The sequence below is a fragment of the Phocoena sinus genome, chromosome 1 (genome assembly GCF_008692025.1).
Source record: "Phocoena sinus isolate mPhoSin1 chromosome 1, mPhoSin1.pri, whole genome shotgun sequence".
NCBI lineage: Eukaryota > Metazoa > Chordata > Mammalia > Artiodactyla > Phocoenidae > Phocoena > Phocoena sinus.
Genome location: NC_045763.1, coordinates 157,816,685 through 157,837,457, shown reverse-complemented (window position 1 = coordinate 157,837,457; position 20,773 = coordinate 157,816,685). Strand labels below are relative to the sequence as shown.

General features: G+C 36.4%; 1 protein-coding gene across 6 annotated transcripts in view; it reads right to left on the bottom strand.

Annotated features, from left to right (window-relative positions):
- SDCCAG8 (SHH signaling and ciliogenesis regulator SDCCAG8) overlaps positions 1 to 20,773 on the bottom strand; it is a 262,756-nt gene that overhangs the window by 192,372 nt on the left and 49,611 nt on the right. For all 6 annotated transcript variants that reach the window (XM_032643294.1, XM_032643360.1, XM_032643209.1 and 3 more), the window contains exons 8-9: positions 19,381 to 19,569; positions 6,916 to 7,054 (exon numbers count right to left, since the gene is read on the bottom strand). In XM_032643294.1, coding sequence (XP_032499185.1) covers positions 6,916 to 7,054; positions 19,381 to 19,569 — 328 coding nt within the window. The remainder of the gene's footprint in view (positions 1 to 6,915; positions 7,055 to 19,380; positions 19,570 to 20,773) is intronic.

The window sequence follows — 20,773 nt, the reverse complement described above, 5'->3', positions numbered from 1 at the left end:
TAGCAAAGATCAATAAAACTAAAAGCTCGTTCTTTAAGAAGATAACCAAAATTGATAAACCATTAGGCAGACTCATCAAGAAAAAAAGGGAAAAGACTCAAATCAATAGAATTAGACATGAAAAAGGAGAAGTAACAACTGACACTGCAGAAAAACAAAGGATCATGAGAGATTACTACAATCAACTATATGCCAATAAAATGGACAACCTGGAAGAAATGGACAAATTCTTAGGAAAGCACAACTTTCTGAGACTGAACCAGGAAGAAACAGAAAATATAAACAGACCAATCACAAGCACTGAAATTGAGACTGTGATTAAAAATCTTCCAACAGGGCTTCGCTGGTGGCGCAGTGGTTGATAGTCCGCCTGCCGATGCAGGAGACACTGGTTCATGCCCCGGTCCGGGAAGATCCCACATGTTGCGGAGCGGCTGGGCCCATGAACCATGGCCGCTGAGCCTGCGCGTCCGGAGCCTGTGCTCCGCAACGGGAGAGGCCACAACAGTGAGTGGCCCGCGTACCAAAAAACAAAACAAAATCTTCCAACAAACAAAAGCCCGGACCAGATGGCTTCACAGGCGAATTCTATCAAACATTTAGAGAACAGCTAACACCTATCCTTCCCAAACTATTCCAAAATATAGCAGAGGAAGGAACACTCCCAAACTCATTCTACGAGGCCACCATAACCCTGATACCAAAACCAGACAAAGATGTTACAAAGAAAGAAAACTACAGGGCAATATCACTGATGAACATAGAGCCTCAACAAAATACTAGCAAACAGAATTCAAAAGCACAGTTAAAGGATCATACACCATGATCAAGTGGGGTTTATCCCAGGAATGCAAGGATTCTCCAATATACACAAATCAATCAATGTGATATGAACAAACTGAAGGAGAAAAACCATATGAACATCTCAATAGATGCAGAAAAAGCTTTTGACAGAATTCAACACCCATTTATGATAAAAACCCTCCAGAAAGTAGGCATAGAGGGAACTTACCTCAACATAGTAAACGCCATATATGACAAACTCACAGCCAACATCATTCTCAATGGTGAAAAACTGAAACCATTTCCACCAAGATCAGGAACAAAACAAGGTTGTCCACTCTCACCACTGTTATTGAACATAGTTTGGCAAGTTTTAGCCACAGCAATCAGAGACAAAAAAGAAATAAAAGGAATCCAAACCGGAAAAGAAGAAGTAAAGCTGTCACTGCTTGCAGATGACATGATACTATACATAGAGAATCCTAAGGATGCCACCAGAAAACTACTAGAGCTAATCAATGAATTTGGTAAAGTAGCAGGCTACAAAATGAACGCACAGAAATCTCTGGCATTCCTATACACTAATGATGAAAAATCTGAAAGAGAAATTAAAGAAACACTCCTGTTTACCACTGCAACAAAAAGAATAAAATAGCTAAGAATAAACCTACCTAAGGAGACAAAAGACCTGTATGCAGAAAACTATAAGATACTGATAAAAGAAATGAAAGGTGATACAAACAGTTGGACAGATATGCCATGTTCTTGGATTGGAAGTATCAACATTGTGAAAACGACTATACTATCCAAAGCAATCTACAGATTCAATGCAATCCGTATCAAACTACCAATGGCATTTTCCACAGAACTAGCAAAAAAAATGTTACAATTTGTATGGAAACACGAAAGATCCTGAACAGCCAAAGCAATCTTGAGAAAGAAAACCGGAGCTGGAAGAATCAGACTTTAGACTATACTACAAAGCTACAATAATCAGGACAGTATGGTAATGGCACAAAAACAGAACTATAGATAAATGGAACAGGATAGAAAGCCCAGAGATAAACCCACGCACATATGGTCACCTTATTTTTTTATAAAGAAGGCAAGAATGAAAAATGGAGAAAAGACAACTTCTTCAATAAGTGGTGCTGGGAAAACTGGACAGCTACATGTAAAAGAATGAAATTAGAACACTCCGTAACACCATACACAAAAATAAGCTCAAAATGGATTAAAGACCTAAATGTAAGGCCAGACACCATCAAACTCTTAGAGGAAAACATAGGCAGAACACTCTATGACATAAATCACAGCAAGATCCTTTTTGACCCACCTCCTAGAGTAATGGAAATAAAAATACACATATGGGACCTAATGAAACTTAAAAGCTTTTGCACAGCAGAGGAAACCATAAAGAAGACGAAAAGACAACCCTCAGAATGAGAGAAAATATTTGCAAATGAAGCAACTTACAAAGGATTAATCTCCAAAATTTACAAGCAGCTCATGTAGCTCAATATCAAAAAAAACAAACAACCCAATCCAAAAATGGGCAGAAGACCTAAATAGGCATTTCTCCAAAGAAGATACACAGATAGCCAACAAACACATCAAAGGATGCTCAACATCACTAATCATTAGAGAAATGGAAATCAAAACTACAATGAGGTATCACCTCACACTAGTCAGAATGGCCATCATCAAAAAATTTACAAACAATAAATGCTGGAGAGGGTGTGGAGAAAAGGGAACACTCTTGCACTGTTGGTGGGAATGTAAATTGATACAGCTAGTATGGAGAACTGTATGAAGATTCCTTAAAAAACTAAAAATAGAATTACCATATGACTCAGCAATCCCACTACTGGGCATATACCCTGAGAAAACCATAATTCAAAAAGAGTCAGATACCACAATGTTCATTGCAGCTCTATTTACAATAGTCAGGACATGGAAGCAACCTAAGTGTCCATCGACAGATTAATGGATAAAGAAGATGTGGCACATATATACAATGGAATATTACTCAGCCACAAAAAGAAACAAAATTGAGTTATTTGTAGTGAGGTGGATGGCCAGAGAGTCTGTCATACAGAGTGAAGTAAGTCAGAAAGAGAAATACAAATACCGTATGCTAACACATATATATGGAATCTAAAAAAAAAGCTTCTGAAGAACCTATGGGCAGGACAGGAATAAAGACACAGACATAGAGTATGGATTGAGGACACAGAGAGGGGGAAGGGTAAGCTGGGACAAAGTGAGAGAGTGGCATGGACTTATATATACTACCAAACGTAAAATAGCTAGCTAGTGGGAAGCAGCCACATAGCACACGGAGATCAGCTCGATGCTTTGTGACCACCTAGCGGGGTGGGATAGGGAGGGTCGGAGGGAGGCCCAAGAGGGAGGAGATATGGGGATATATGTATATGTATAGCTGATTCACTTTGTTATAAAGCAGAAACTAACACACCATTGTAAAGCAATTATACTCCAATAAAGATGTTAAAAAATATAAAATAAAATAAAAGTTAGAAAAGTATATGTGGTAGTCAACTGCAAGGAAAAGAATTGCTAAACAGTACTTATACACTGAACGTGACCAGTATTACTCTCCTGTGGAATTCATTCTGTTGCTTTCTTACATGGCTTCCCTCAGTAACACTTGATAGGCTGAAAATGACAGGAAAAACATGTATGATTTGGCTTAACTTTCACGTGGCACTGGTAAAGTAGTTAAATTGGAAAGGTAAGAATAATAGAATTCTAGAGTGTTACTGAGAGCACACTGCAATTCCCTTAGCGGATATTTACTGAGTACCTATTACTTACCAAACACTATGTAAGATACTAGAGATTTAATAGTGACAAGATGGACAAGTTACTTCCTGCCAAGGAGTTTAAAGTTTAATGAAAGATACAGACAAATAACCAATAATAATACATTTTGATAAATGCTGTAATGAGTAGTTCTCAACTGGGGGCAATTCTGCACCACCCCCCTCAGGGTCATTTGGCAGTATCTGGAGATATCTTTGGTTATCAGAACTTGGGGGAGAGGGATGTGCTACTGGAATCTAGTGGGTAGAGGCCAGGGATGCTGCTAAATATCCTATAGCATGGAGGACAATCTCTAAAACAAAGAATTATGTACATCAAAATGTCAGCCATGCCAAGGTTGAGAAACTCTGCTCTAAAAGTACATAAGAGGTATATCAAATCTAGACATGGGAGATCATAGATTTTCTAGAGACAGTGGCATGAAGGATGAAGAAAATATCCAAGCAATGGTGTGGAGAAGAATTTGCATGGCATGTACAGAGACCCAGAGGCTAGAAAAAGCATGGCATAAACACAGGGATTAATAGCCATCACCATCACCACAACTACTTATTGAAGAAATATTTTGTGCCAGAGTTTCTATAAGATAACAGATGTAAATTTTAAAATACAGTCCTCATTAAAATCCTATGTGTCAGATATTATTTCCATTTCACAGATGAAGAAAAACTGAGGCACAGAGAATTAAATAACTTGCCCAAGGTCACACAGCTGGTGAATGGTGGAGTCTAGGTCTCGCTAACTCTACTAAGACCATGCTCAACCTCTAAATTCTACTGCCTTTCCAAGCTGACAGGGGCTGAGTCTGTTGGAGGAGAGTAAAAAGTGACACTAAAGGGTTGAAAGGAAGCACATTAGGACAGACCTCATAAGCATGTGAAGTAGTTTGGAGATTACCCTGAAGGCAGTGGGAAACCACTGATGGATTTTAAATCAGAGAGTCACATGATAAAATCTGCTTTGAAGAAAGATCACTTCTAGCTGCATTGTAGGGAACAGAGTGAAGGAAAAGAGACAAGGGATGTTATAATTCATGAATCCAGAGATTATGGTATCCTGAACAAGAAAGGTGACAGTGAGGAAAGAATTCAAGCAAACTTCAGGGATTAAAACTCCTATTTAGTGATTGGTTGGAAGCCAAAGGAGAGGATGACATCCCGTTCCCAATCAGGGCATGACAGTGGACAAAAGTGCCACTCAGTGAGTAGAGAACACAGCTGTTTTGATGAAGTGAATATAATGAATTTAGTTTGAGATCATAAAATTCACATCTAAATGGAAAGCGAAAAGGAACAGCCTGAAGATAATAGATAAAATGAGATATGAGAGGAGGTAGAAGAACTGGAGGCAGTTATGAGGACACTGAGTAGATTTAACTGAGATAGGGAGGAAGAGAAAAGGCTCTGGTCAGAGAGATCAGTTTGAGTTTGAGATCTCGTGGACCCTTCAGTTCACGTGGGAGTTACAGAAGAACACAGAAAATGTTAGAGTTAAGGAAAGCAAAGTGTGTTGGGACTAAGATGTTGCATATGTTAACAGTATGGATGTGGAAACCTTTCAGAATGATGAAAAGAGATAAAGTAGAGGGTGCTATGGACTGAATGTTTGTGCCCCTCCAGAAGTCACATGTAGGAATCTAACCTCCAATATGATGGAATTAGATGGTGGGCCCTATGGGAGGTGATTAGGTCATGAAGGTGGAGCCCTCATGATGGGATTAGTGGGATCCCATCATGGGATTAGTGCCCTTATAAAATAGACTTCAAAGAGTTCCCTTGCCCCTTCCACCATGTGAAGACACAGTGAGAAGAGAGCTGTTTATGAACCAGAAAGTGAGCTCTCACCAAACACCAAATCTGCTGGTGCCTTGATCTTGCACTTCCCAGAACTATGAGAAATAAATGTTTGTTGTTTAAGCCACGCTGTCTAAGGTGTCTTTGTTATAGCAGCCTGAAAGGACATAGACAAGGGGGAAAAGTGTCAGAGGCTAAAGCTCTTAAAAGGTGTTAAAGATCTTACAACTATTTTATAAACCCAAGTGATGGATGATTTTCTTTAAAAAAAATGTCAAATAGTGTCTTCCAGATTGAGAGTTTATATTGATTAAAATTAGGGAGAGGAGAATCAACGATGATTTCAAAGAGAAATGGTAAACTAATTTCAAAGACGAGTTAGTAGGTACGAAAGCAAAGGCCTGGAAACGGCAGTATGGGGTGATATGAATGCTGACCCCTCCATCACAGTCACATGAGATAAAATGAACAGCAAAGGGCTTCACTGGAGGTTTTGAGGGTCATAACATCAGCAAGGGACAGCTAGAGTCAGTCCAAATGAAGATGTAAGAGTGTTTGAGGAAGCAAAATATGTTAGGGCATTTGGTCAGAATGAACATAAGTTTCAAAAGGCATAGGGGCATTATGAGGGTCAAATGGTCTAGGAAGAGTTAAAGATGGTCTGGATAGAGATAAATGGGTAAGGCAATGACTGAGGAGAAGCTTAATATAAAGGTGATTAGCCCAATAGTTTAATAAAATAGTGATGCTACTATATGGCTTAGACCAATGCTACCTAAAGCATTTTTTGTGATAATGGAAATGTTCTATATCTGCACTGACCAATACAGTAATCACTAGCTACATGTGGCTACTAAGTACTTGAAGCGTGGCTAGTGTGTTTAGGGAAAATACATAGCAACTTTAATGGTTTAAGGTGTGGCCCCCAAACACAGAAATGAATCATCAGTAACCTCCTACTATTCAAAGTGTTTAGAACACTGCCTGATCACTAAGTGTTAACTATTACTGTCATTATCATTATCATTAAATGCGTTTGACTTAAGCACACAATGGATACAGACTCATAGCTAAAAATGCTATTAAATACACATATATTATTATTGTGGCATATCTGGATGTTCTCAAACTTTCCCAGGTATAGAGGAAAAACATCTGTCTTCACATACATGAGCATACACAAATGGGTGCTAATAGTTTCACTTCGCATTAAAAGTTATCGGCAAATAAAAAGATTAAGCATACAAGTCTCTCAAAGTACTGTATCACATCATAATACTATTCTTTCAATAGTGATACAGCAAGAGAATTTGCAGGGGAATAAGAATTCTCCAAAGAGCAAATCTGTTTAATTTAGAAAGTCAACATTAACAAACTGGTATTCACTTTGTGTGTTTGGAAAAAAACAGTTTAGCTATGGAGAATAACCAAACAAATACTCAGAAAAGAAAAAGAAGGCAATTATGTTATGCCTTTATGTTATTAGACTTGCCTTGGTTTTCTCAAAGTTGGCCTCCTCAGTCATTTGCACAGCTTGTTTCACCTGCTCATAAGCACTTACTTCTCTTTGCTGCACCTCTGTCAAGCTGCTCCTCACAGAAACTAGTGCAGACATTAAGTCATCTCTTTCTCTGTCAGCACAAAAAGAACATTGAAAACAACAAATGATCAAATGATCGTGTATTCATACGTCAGGAAGAAAAAAGCATTAATATGTATTAGAAGAAGAGCCAGGGCAGGCCAGCTCTGCACATATTCAAGCACACCCCAGAGAAAGACCCTCTGTCCTCACTTGGTGAGGGGCAGGCAGAGCAGCCAGAAAAGCCATGAGCATTCATGGCAGGACTGCATCCACGTGGGATAATAACCAATTATGGAGAGGACTGGCACACTGAGGGCTGGAGAGGGAAGCCCAGAAAAGAGGAAATTAATTTAAAAATTTAAAAGGTGGGGGGCAGAAAAGGAAAAAAAAGTAATAAAGTAGGGAAGGTGGGGATTGTACTTCAAAGTAGAAGTAACCATGGTAAGACGGGACTACTGAAATTTTGTTTACACTGCCGACTCCCCTCTCTACTAGAACAAACATATGTCCTTTCCTTTTCATCTTCCTTCACAATCCTCTTTTTCACCCTTCTCTATGAATTAAAAACTTTCACCTACTTATGAACATATTTCTTCTTTCAATGGGTAGTACTGTTGAATCACTCAAGTGCCCTGGTTACACATATAATGCTCATTATTTTACAAAATCTTATCCCACAGGTTTTGACCCTTGCCTAGATCCATCCCTTCCTTAGTAATTTTCAGAAGTACCCTAGGCTAAGCTATTTCTTGGGGATAGAATTGAACTGAATGTCAAAATGCGTTGGCATGTAAAATAGCAAGGATCCAATCTTATGGATTAAATAAATCCATATAAAATCCTACATGGCCAGCCCAACACCAGGCCTGAGTGAGCCTCTCACAATGGGAAATTTTACATGATATATCAGTGTGAGAATGAGGGGGCAGGTCTCCAAATTACCATCTTCCAAGGCAAAAGTTCTTTAACTGCTTAAAAATACCATGGGAATGTTTTGATGAATATGATCAAGGAGTCTTTCAAACAAAGCAAGCAATGCAGCATTAACCCTGTAACATGCCATCATGATCCAGATGAAAGAGCAGCTGAGGCAGAAGATGAGGTAAGAAGCATGGGTGTCAGTTCTGGGATGAACTAACGAGCATGTAGTATTTAAGGAACCTAGTGCAATAATCAGAGCAAAAAGGAGAAAGTCCCTGAATAATCTTGGCCAATGTTTAAAATAAGGAAAAGGGAGAGTTGGGCTGATATATACGTGAGCTTCATCTTGAAATATGGAGTGCCTAAGAAGTGCCTTTAATTCTTAAGTTATTCCACAGTTGCTAGCAGTTTTAAGCTTTATTAAGCATTGTTAATAAGTATTATCACTGTTTTTAAAAAGAAAGTCTAGAAGGCTAACTACAACATTTCCTTCTTCCTCATTTCTGGGAAGTTCCTACCCATAGTCTTTCAAAGCCAGCTATACAGAAGATTGCCAATCACCCACCCCCAAGTCACAGGCTGGACTGAAGTCCCAGGATAGTACAGTAGTAATCATTTCTCCTGTCTGAAAAGTACACTGAAGCTCCTCCAAGGCACTATGAGCTACAGAAAGGAATTTAATATAAAGCAGTTCCATCCTGATTCCCATTTGAAAGTATTTTGATCATTAAGAAAGAAAGAGCGGTTATTGTTGCTCTTACCTACTTCATGACATAATGAGGTCTGAGTGGAAGGCAGAATTAAAAAATACTATAAGGACTTCAAACCAACTTTTAAATTATACCCAATGTACTCAGCAGTCGTTAAGTATTCTCTCCAAAAAGTCCCAAGTGCCCTAACAAAACACCACAAACATATGGGTCGTCTGGTCTCCAAGTTGTGCCTGATCCTCTCCTTCTCAGCTGCCCAATGTTGTGTCACATAGTCAATAAATTACATGCTAAAAAATCAACAACGTAGTTTAAAACTAGTGTTACAATGCTACATTTTGAATAGAGACCAGGAAACTCTTTTGATTTATCATATTTGGGATATAACTTTTTAAAAATCCATATTAGAGTCATGCAGAAAATACTATGATACAGTTCTTTGAGGGTTCAGGCTTCTAACTATGCTTCAAACTAGAAATCCAAACGTAAAAAGTTTTGGTCACTCTTCAAAGTCAGCATACACTCAGTATTCAGCATTCTGCATTACTAAACTGAAAGAAACTGAACACCAGCTTAGGTCATATAGACAAAGATTTTCATTTATAATAAAAGCAGAAACCTTCCATAGTATACTGTTATTAAGGTAGAACATGAGCCAACGACATGCTGACAAAGCAGAAAACCAAACTGAGAAGGTTAACATTTATTTTAAGAGGCTAAGAGCTGAAATTTAGGATAGAGACAAAGAAATATATAACTGAGCAAGAATCTAATTCCTAAATGACTGCCAGACTTGGAATCAATGTAAACACTGTAGCTTCCTTTCAAAATATTTTTCTCATGACCTAAAAGGATAACATGAAATGCAATACAATAGGCGGAAAAAAAGTTTTTTATCTGTTGATTGGTTTTGTCAGACTACTTAGTTTATCTTAGACTATCCTCTTTATCTACATGACTTTGAATATGATTTTTCCATTTTAAAATTAAATTTTCATTACTTTCTCCTTATAATAAATTAATTACCAATATGGTTAGAGACCTATTTAAAACATACTTTCAATTTCAATGCCTTCTTCTACTTCTCCAGTGGTAATCACTGTTAAATATTGTGTGTTTATTCTTTCATATCTTTCTCTACGCATATATATGAACCTGGAGAAAATATATAGAAAGGTTGTGAATGGACCTCTGAAGGAATACAAACAGTTTCATACCAGGTATGTCTTTCTCATCTTGTTTTATTTTTTTCCTTCAACAACATATTTTGGAACTTGGTCCCATATTAGTACATATAGATCTACTTCAATCATTTTTTTTGGCTGTGCATAAAATTTCATAGTTATCTCAACTGTAGTTTAGTTATTCTTCTTTGAAGAATATTTAGGTTGTTCACATCTAAAAGAAAAACCTCTTGTTTTCTTCTACACCCAGTTTCTGTATTCACAACACTTCTGATACCACATGTGTAGGTTTTCCACATACAGCACTTCTCTTAATTCTCAGTGGACACTAACTGAATTCTGACACTAATTGCCTGGAGTTGGTACAGACCCCACAGGTTAAGGCTCAGTCCCACAAAACTGCCCTCCACTTTAGGTGCCGATTGCAAGTCCCAGGTATCTTGTATCTCTGACCAACTGGCCAGAAATCATGGGTTCCCATGACCCCTTCTAGGATTAAATACTTTGCTAGAACAGTTCACAGAACTCAGGAAAGTGTTTTCCTTACTATTTCCCCTTTATTATAAAAGACCCAACTCATGAACAGATAAACAGAAGAGATGCCTAGGGCAAGGTATGTGGAAAGGGGTGTGGACCTTCCATGCCCTGTCTGGGAGTGCCACCCTCTACCACCTCAATGTTTTGACCAATCCAGAAGCTCCCTAAACTCCATTGTTTAGGGTTTTTATAGAAGTTCCATAGGCATGCTTGATTAAATCATTGCCATTGGTGACTGGACTCCATCTCCAGCCCTTCCCCTTCCTAAAGGCTGGTGAGTAGAGACTGAAAATTCCAATCTTCTAATCATATGGATGGTTTCTGTGGCAACCAGCACTCCTATCCTTAGTGGGTTTCCAAAAGTCATCTACTTAACATAAACTCAGGAGTGGTTGAAATGGGCTTCTTAAGAATAACAACCTATTTCAGAAGCAGGGGACAAAACCCAAATATTAGTACAAAATATGTACCTATTACTTTTACCACTTAGAAAAATACAAGAGTTTTAGGAGCTCTATGCAAGGAACAGGAGATGAAGACCAAAATACATATTTCTTATTAAATCACAATATCACGATACCATCACAAATAATGCTGCAAAAAGAGTTCCTACAAATGCCCCATTATGCACATACATACGTTCTCTATGGTAGATTCTGAAATGTGTAATACATAATATAAATATTAATGAATAGTGCTAAATTACCCTTCAAAGTAGTGTCAATTTATAGTTCCACCAGCAGGGTATGAAAATACACACTTATTCATAGCCCCATCATTCTTGAGACCTTTTTTAAATGTTCACCAATTTGATAGTTGGCATTTTTAAATGTATTTCCTTGAATAATAACAGAATGAATACCTTTTAAAATAAGATAAAACTTGCAAAGAAGAACTAGGTGAAGTGGAGATAAGCAGTCTCTAATAAAGAGTTCAAGGTAATGATCATAAACAAGCACAATGAATTTGGGAGGAAAGTGGATGAACACAGGCAGATGTTTAACAAAAACTTAGAAAATACAAAAGGAATCAAACAGAGCTGAAGAATATATAACCGAAATTTAAAAATGCACTAGAAGGAATCAATAGTAGGTTAGATAATGCATAGGAAAAATCAGCAAACTGGAAGACAGAGTAGTAGACACACACACACACACACACACACACACACACACACACAGACACAAGAGAAAGAAATACAAACAAGAAACTAAAAATAGTCATAAAATGAAAAAGGAAAATAGCAAAAGAAGAAGGGACAGAAAAGAACTTCAAGAATAACCCCCAAACAATTAACAAAATGGCAATGAATACAGACTTATCACTAATTATTTTAAATGTAAATGGACTAAAGCCTCCAATCTAAAGACACAGAGTGGCTGAATGGATACAGAAACAACACCTGTATATATGCTGCCTACAAGAAACTCACTTCAGATCTAAAGACACACACAGATTGAAAGTGAGAGGATGGAAAAATATAATCCATGCAAATGAAAATCAAAACAAAGCTGGGGGCAGCAATACTTTTATCAGACAAAATAGACTTTAAAACAAAGAGTGTAACAAGAGACAAAGAAGGACATTACATAACGATCAAGGGATTGATCCAAGAAGATGATATAACAAGTATAAATATATATGCACCCAACATAGGAGCACCTAAATACATAAAGCAAATATTAACAACCATAAAGGGAGCTACTGACACAATAATAGAAGTGGACCTTAATATCCCACTTAAATCAATGGACAGATCATCCAAACAGAAAAATCAATAAGGGAACACTGTCCTTATATGATACATTAGACCAAATAACTTAATAGATATATGTGGAACATTTCATCCAAAACCAGCAGATTATACATTCTCTCCATTCTCCAAGAAAGATCACATGCTAGGACATGAAACAAGCCTCAGTAAATTAAAAAAAATTGAAATCATATCAAGCATCTTTTCTGACCTTGAAATCACCTATGAGAACAAAAAAACCCTACAAAAACCACAGATACATGGAGTATAAACAATATGCTAAAAACAACCAATGGGCCACTGAAGATATCAAAGAAGAAATAAAAAATACCTGTAGATAAATGAAAATGAAAACACAATGATCCAAAATCTATGGGATGCAGCAAAAGCAATTCTAAGAGGGAAGTTTATAGAGATACAAGCCTACTTCAGGAAACAAGAAAAATCTCAAATAAATAACCTAACCTTACACCTAAAGGTAGTAGAAAAAGAAGAACAAACAAAACCCAAAGTTAGCTGAAGGATAGAAATCATGAAGATCAGAGTGGAAATAAACGAAATAGAGATTAAAACAACAATAGAAAAGATGAATGAGAAGTTACAACCAACACCACAGAAACTCAAAGGATCATAAGAGATTATTATGAACAATATTATGCCAATAAAATGAACAACCCAGAAGAAATGGACAAATTCCCAGAAATGTACAATCTCCCAATACTGAACCAGAAAGAAATAGAACATATGAGTAGACCAATTACTCATAATGAAATTGAATTAGTAATTTTAAAAATCTCCCAACAAACCAAAGTCTAGGACCAGGTGGCTTCACAGGTGAATTCTACCAAATGTTCAGAGAAGAGTTAATACCTATCCTTCTCAAACTATTCCAAAAAAACTGCAGAGGAAGGAACTCTTCCAAGACCATGTTATGAGGACAGCATCACCCTGACACCAAAACCAGACTGAAGAACCTAGATGGAAATTAAATATCCTCAGCAAAATACTAGCAAACCAAATCCAATAGTACATTAAAAGGATCATACACCATGATCAAATGGGATTTATCCTAGGAATGAAAGGAGTTTTCAATATCTGCAAATCAATCAGTGTGATACACCACATTAACAAACTGAAGAATAAAAACCATATGATCATCTCAGTAGATGCAGAAAAAGCTTTCTGACAAAATTCAACATTCATTTATAATAAAACCTCTCCAGAAAATATGTTTAGAGGGAACATACCTCAACATAATAAGGGCCATATATGATAAGCCCACAGCTAACATCACAATCAACAGTGTAAAGCAGAAAGCATGTCCTCTAAGATCAGGAATAAGACAAGGATTCCCACTCTCACCAATTTTTGGAGGGGGGGTGGGCAGGGGGAGCAGAGAAAGGTTTATTGCAGGGGCATACAAGGAAAATGGGGGACTGATCTCCCCAGAAACCCTAACTTCCTGAACGGTTTCAGCAAAATATTTTTAAGGGCAAGCTGAGGGAGGGGTGAGGTTGGTTGTTGCAAACTTCTTGGTGCAGGAATCCTTTGTCCATGAAGGTTAGGTCACAATGTTCCTGTAAACCTCCAACAAAACAACTGTTACTCTCTGTTCTGCAACTTTTTATCTCTATATGAATGGAAAAGTGTTATACTCTTAAAGGTCAGAGCCTTGAGAATGGGCTATCCTGTATATTTCAGGCTATAGGCAACATTCTTAACTTGAAGCAAAAGCCATAGAATACAAAGGTTAAAGTAAAAGAAACAGATTTTATATGGAGTCAGATTTGTTCTTCCCTATCACAGTATCAGACTCAAGGACACCACCAGCTATTCTCAAAACAGTATCTGCTGGCAGCTGCCACCTGCAACCTGATGGTCTCAAGGTCCCTCCTTGTAACTAAGCAATCATTTCAAGCCCCAGCCAATCGTTGCTTAACAGGCACCCTTACTTCTTCTTCTTCTTATAATAAATTTATTTATTTATTTATTTTGGCTGCGTTGGTTTTGTTTTGTTTTTTAACATTTTTATTGGAGTATAATTGCTTTACAATGGTGTGTTAGTTTCTACTTTATAACAAAGTGAATCAGTTATACATATACATATATCCCCATATCTCTTCCCTCTTGCATCTCCCTCCCTCCCACCCTCCCAGCTGGTCACAAAGCACTGAGCTGATCTCCCTGTGCTATGTGACTGCTTCCCACGAGCTATCTATTTTACATTTGGTAATATATATATGTCCAGGCCACTCTCTCACTTTGTCCCAGCTTATCCTTCCCACTCCCCATGCCCTCAAGTCCACTCTCTAGTAGGTCTGCGTCTTTATTCCCATCTAGCCCCTGGGTTCTTCATGACCTTTTTTTTTTTTTCTTAGATTCCATATATATGTGTTAGCATATGGTATTTGTTTTTCTCTTTCTGACTTACTTCACTCTGTATGACAGACTCTAGGTCCATCCACCTCACTACAGATAACTCAAGTTCATTTCTTTTTATGGCTCAGTAATATTCTATTGTATATATGTGCCACATCTTCTTTATCCATTCATCTGTCAATGGACACTTACATTGCTTCCAAGTCCTGGCTATTGTAAACAGAGCTGCAATGAACATTGTGGTACATGACTCTTTTTGGATTATGGTTTTCTCAGTGTATATGCCCAGTAGTGGGATTGCTGGGTCATATGGTAGTTCTATTTTTAGTTTTTTAAGGAACCTCCATACTGTTCTCCATAGTGGCTGTATCAATTTACATTCCCACCAGCAGTGTATGAAGGTTCCCTTTTATCCACACCCTCTCCAGCATTTATTGTTTGTAGATTTTTTGAAGATGGCCATTCTGACCAGTGTGAGATGATACTTGTAGCTCCACTTATTCTACACAGTCAACTTATTTAATTTTGACGCTCATCACTTTTATTCAACATAGTATTGGAAGTCCTAGCCATGGCAATCAGACAAGAAATAAAAGGAATCCAAATTGGAAAGGAAGAAGTAAAACTGTCATTGTTTGCAGATGACATGATACTATATGTAAAAAATCCCCAAGATGCCATCAAAAAAATAATAGTCATCAATGAATCCAGTAAAGATCTAGGATACAAAATTAATATACAGAAATCTGCTGAATTTCTATACATTAACAATAAACTATCAGAAAGAGTATTTAATAAAACAATCCAATTTCCCATCACATTAAAAAGAATAAAATACCTAGAAATAAATCTAACTAAGGAGGTAAAAGACCTATAATTGGACAGCTATAAAACACTAATGAAAGAAATTGAAGACGGCAGAACAAATGGAAAGATAACCCCTGTTCATGGATTGAAAGAATTAATATTGTTAAAATGTCCATAGTACCCAAGGTAATCTACAGATTCAATGCAATCCCTATCAAGATACCAATGGCATTTTTCACAGAACCAGAGAAAATAATTCTAAAATATGTTTGGAAACAAAAGACCCTGAATAGCCAAAACAATGTTGAGAAAGAAGAACAGAGATGAAGGTATCACACTCCCTGATTTCAAACTATACTACAAAGCTACAGTAATCAAAACAATATGGTACTGGCACAAAAATGGACACATAGACCAATGGAACAGAATAGAGAGCCCAGAAATAAACCCATGCTTACGTGGTCAATTAATCTATGACAAAGTAGGCAAGAACATACAATGGGGAAAAGACAGCCTCTTCAATGAATGGTGTTAGTAAACCTTGACAGCTACATGCAAAAGAGTCAAACTGGACTACTTTTTCACACCATAAACACATATAAACTGAAAATGGATTAAAGAATTAAATGTAAGACCTGCAACTATAAAACTCCTAGAAGAAAACATAGCCAGTATGCTCTTTGACATTGGTCTTAGCAATATTTTTTTGATATATCTCCTCACAAGGGAAACAAAACAAAAATAAACAAGTGTGACTACATCAAAATAAAATGCTTTTACACAGTGAAGGAAACTATCAACAAAATGAAAAGGCAGCCTACTGAATGGGAGAAGATATTGGCAAACTATGTACCTGATAAGGGGTTAATATCCAAACGACATATCTGATAAGGGGTAAATATCCAAAGAACTCATGCAGCTCAACATAAAAAAATAGCCTGATTAAAAACTGAGCAGAGGACCTAAATAGACATTTTTCCAAAGAACTCAAATAGATGGCCAATAGCCACATGATAAGATGCTCAGCAACACTAATCATCAGGAAAATGCACAATTAGATAGCATTTCATACCTGTCAGAATGGTTATCATCAAAATGACAACAAATAACAAGTGTTGGCAAAGATGTGGAAAAAAGGCAACTCTAGAGCACTGTTGTTGGAAATGTAAATTAGTAAGCCATTAGGTAAAACAGTATGGAAGTTCCTCAAAAAATTAAAAGTAGAACTACCATAGGATCCAGCAATTTCACTTCTGGGTATTTTTCAGAGGAAAACAAAAACAGAAATTCAAAAGGATGTATGCACCCCTATGTTCATTGCAGTCTTGTTTCCAATAGCCATGATACAGAAGCAACCTACATGTCCATCAACAGATGAATGGATTAAAGAGTATGTGATGTATGTGTGTGTATATACACATATATAAACAATGAAATATTACTCAGCCATACAAAGGAATAAAATCTTGCCATCTGCAACAATATGGATGGACTTAGAGGGTATTATGCTAACTAAAATAAGTCACACAGAGAAAGACAAATACCATATGATTTCACTTATGTGTGGAACCTGAAAAACAAAACAAAACAAATGAACAAACATAACAGAATAGAAACAGACTCATAGATACAGAGAACAAACAGGTGGTTGCCAGAGAGGAGGGGTTTGGAAGGATGAGTAAAAGAGGTGAGAATAAGCACTACAAACTTCTAGTTACAAAATAAATAAGTCAAAAGGATGAAATGTACAGCATGGGGAATATAGTTAATAATATTGTAATAATTTTGCATGGTGACAGATATTACTAGACTTGTTGTGGTGATCATTTTGCAAATGTATAGAATTATCAAATCACTATGTTGTACACCTGGAACTAACATAGTATTGTGGGTCAATTACACTTCAATTAAAAAAAAAAAGAATGAGTACTTCCTCATGTATTATCTTCCTCTTTTATTGCTTACCAGTTCCTAATCTATATCCATTTTGCAACTGGGCAGTTTTTCTTTTCTGTTTCTTTCAAAGGAAATTATTTATACATTGTACCAAAATTTGTGTTATATAAAATGTAAATATTTTCCCATCTTTTTAGTTTGTAATATTGTATCATAAGGATGTTTTGTTTTAATGGAGTCAAGTTTTTTTTTTCCTTTATGACTCTCATTTCCCTCGTCATGCTCAGAACTTTAATTAACCCAAAGCCATAAAGATATTTTTCTATATTTTCTTCTAATACTTTTGTAGTCTAGAATCATATCTAGGTCTTTAAATCATCTTGAATTTACTTTTGTGAAGTACGATTCCATTCTTTTTTTCAAATATAAACAAGCAAATTTTTAACTTCTCTGAGCCTCAGTTTCCTTAGTTGTAAAATGAAGGTAATGTATTTACCTCACCAATGCTTTACTAAGATTAAAAGAGATTATGTTTTTAAATTATCTGGCACAGTCCTTGGCATATAAGAAATGTTTACCACATGTTACTTGTATCTGAAAATATATTTAACATACTTAATAAATTGTCATTATGTTAAATATATATGTTAATAATATATTTAAGAATTAATATAATATTTAACAAAAAGCAGGACTACCACAGTAGATCATGAAAACTACCACTGGAGAAATTCAGTTTTTATACAACAGACAATAGGTTAGTCATATGTAGAAACCATGGCTACCAGACATTTTGACTGCTTCTAAAGTATGCGAGGTACAGAAGGGTTTTAATATTTATAGAGAATTTACAATATGGCAGGAACTGTTTTAAGTACTATATAGGTATTCTTTCAATCCCCTCAAATATAACACTATTAGGTACTTTTATCTCCATTTTCAAATGGGGGAATTGAGGCATGAGAAATTAAGTAATTTTTGTGAGGTTACATAGTAAGTTATCAGTAGAACCAAAGTATGGACCCAGGCAGATTGACTCAAAAGCTAGTGGTCTAGTCACAAGGCTAAGCTGCATCTATAATATCCCAAGAGGTAGGTATTATCCCCCCAAACAAAAGAAGACTCCAAACTTAGGGAAGTAAAGTCATTTGTCCAAAGTTCAAAACCAACTTTATTGACCAAGTCTTTCGACTCCTGACACCAGTTCCAATTAGACGATCTCTGATGTTAAGCAATAAATACCAAAATGCCTGTAGGCCAGGTACTCTGCTAGAAGCCAGGGATACAGAAATAAACAAAACACAGTTGCTGTCTGCAAGTATACACAATATATTATAAAGTTACAGGAGGAAGGACCCTAAATCAATTGAGGACAAAATGGGGTGAGGCTGGTGAGAGAATACTTCTAAGAGGAAGTGATGTTTGAACTATTTAAATGAACCCAAACAGACGGAGAGGTGACCTTGAGCATAGAGAAAAGTAGAAGGCATGTGAGAGAGAACACCCTCTATAAATCATCATTGGATGGTATATTAAATAATAATTCTCAACTTCTACAGAATATAATTTTCATAGGAAAGGGCTTCCTCTGGAATACTGAAAACAAAACAAAAAAGATATACACAGAAAACTGTAGTATTTCAGCCTAGATGAAAACTTTGAATCCATAAAAGCTCATTTGTAATTTGTCCTTAGTCGATCCTCAAATATTAATAATGGGATATAGTGGGCCCTTCTTCCAGTGAACTCATAATATTCTTCATAACAGTCACATGATAAAAACTTGATAAAAACTCACTTTACCTATACTACAGCAGGGATATCCAAAATAAGGCAAAATCGAAAGAATTCCTCTCAAACTCAGTCTTGTTATGAATAGTGCTGGATTTGCAATTATAGAGTTATAGAAATGAACAGAATTATAAAGGTTATCTACTTCAATTCTCTCGTTTCAGATGAGACTGAAACCAAGAAAGATAAAATTATTTGTCCAAAATGACACGGCTATACACAGTTGGCAGAACCCACATATTCTGTCTTTAAGAAAGCTACAATGAAGGGACCTTTTAAAATCCATTTAATTTGAAGCTTAACATGCGATTTAGCATGGGGATAAAAAACTACTGTGCCCATTTAAAGACATGAGTTTCCATGTTGCCAAAGACTCCACATATAGAAACATACTTACTTAGACAGTCTTTCAATGGTCTGCATGTGAACATTATTATGGGTTTGGGAAAGCACAGCTTCATGCTGAGCACATTTCAAACAAAGACCACCAACACGGTTAGAAATATTAGCAGCAAGAAGAGACTCTTTATGCTTTAGTCGCTCTTTAAGATCTTCACAATTTTTCTGATATTCAACTAGGTCTTTCCTAAAAAGAAGGGAAAAAAGTTCCAGCAAATGGCCAGGTAAAAGTATACTACTTCTAAATGTATCATCATAGTAATAACTACTATCATTTACTGGTGCTTACCTTATTAGGTGCTTTACATACAGTACCTTATTAGTTCTTACCACAGCCCTAAAATGTAGGTGTGATTATCCTAATTGACACTTTGAATAAAATGAGCCTTGAAAATATTAAATTTCAAGTTGTTTTAAGATTTTAACAGATTAGTCTGCCTCTGATACTGGCTTTTTTTTCACAGGATCCTATCTCCACACAAAAAAATAAAACTCCAAACACAAATCCTAAATAGTTTCTCTTAATAAAGGGGTGGAGCAACATAACACAATATCCTTGAATTGAGGGAAATACCCTATTTCAAATGTTCACCCCTTAAAATTTGTAAAGACAACCTTAAAAGATCACATAAAGAAAATGGATTTTATGCATGAGTAATTTATTACTGTTCATTTTTCTTCAGTAAAAAAAAAAAGAAAATTATCCAGAGACACAGATGTAGAGAACAAACGTATGGACACCAAGGGAGGAAAGCAGTGGGTGGGGGAGCAGTGGTGGTGGTGGGATGAATTGGGAGATTGGGACTGACATATATACACTAATATGTATAAAATAGATAACTAATAAGAACCTGCTGTATAAAAAAATAAATAAAATAAAATTCAAAAAAAATTATCTAATCTACAAAGAACTGCTTCAAAAGAGAGTGGGCTACAGAAAGAAGTTAGAACTTGCCAGACATAAGATTTCATAAGTAGCAGCTATTAGCTGGAAATATGCAACTTGGTAAAGAAAGGGCTGAGGAACTGTGTGTGTGTGCTTTTTGTTTGTTTTAATGGGATAGCTCTTGGATGAGGTTTTTCTCCAAGTTGACTTGTCAAGGATTAAAAGACCAGTATATGGGTTATATTTTCCTCCTCCTCCCAAAAAAGCTTTGGTAAAGTCAACTTGGGTAACTGAGCTTCCTTGCATACACATCCCTTTCATGTTGTATTTTTTTAAAACTTCCTAACTTAAAAAGGAAAAAGTTGTTCTTAAATTCTTAGACTGCTGAAGGCAGGCACTTTATCTCTGGCTCAGACTACTCTGCTGTTTCTATTAAATTCAGAGATTTATAGCCATCCTAATTTGTTCACTGTCACAAAGGAGAAGCCAATAATCAAGACACCTG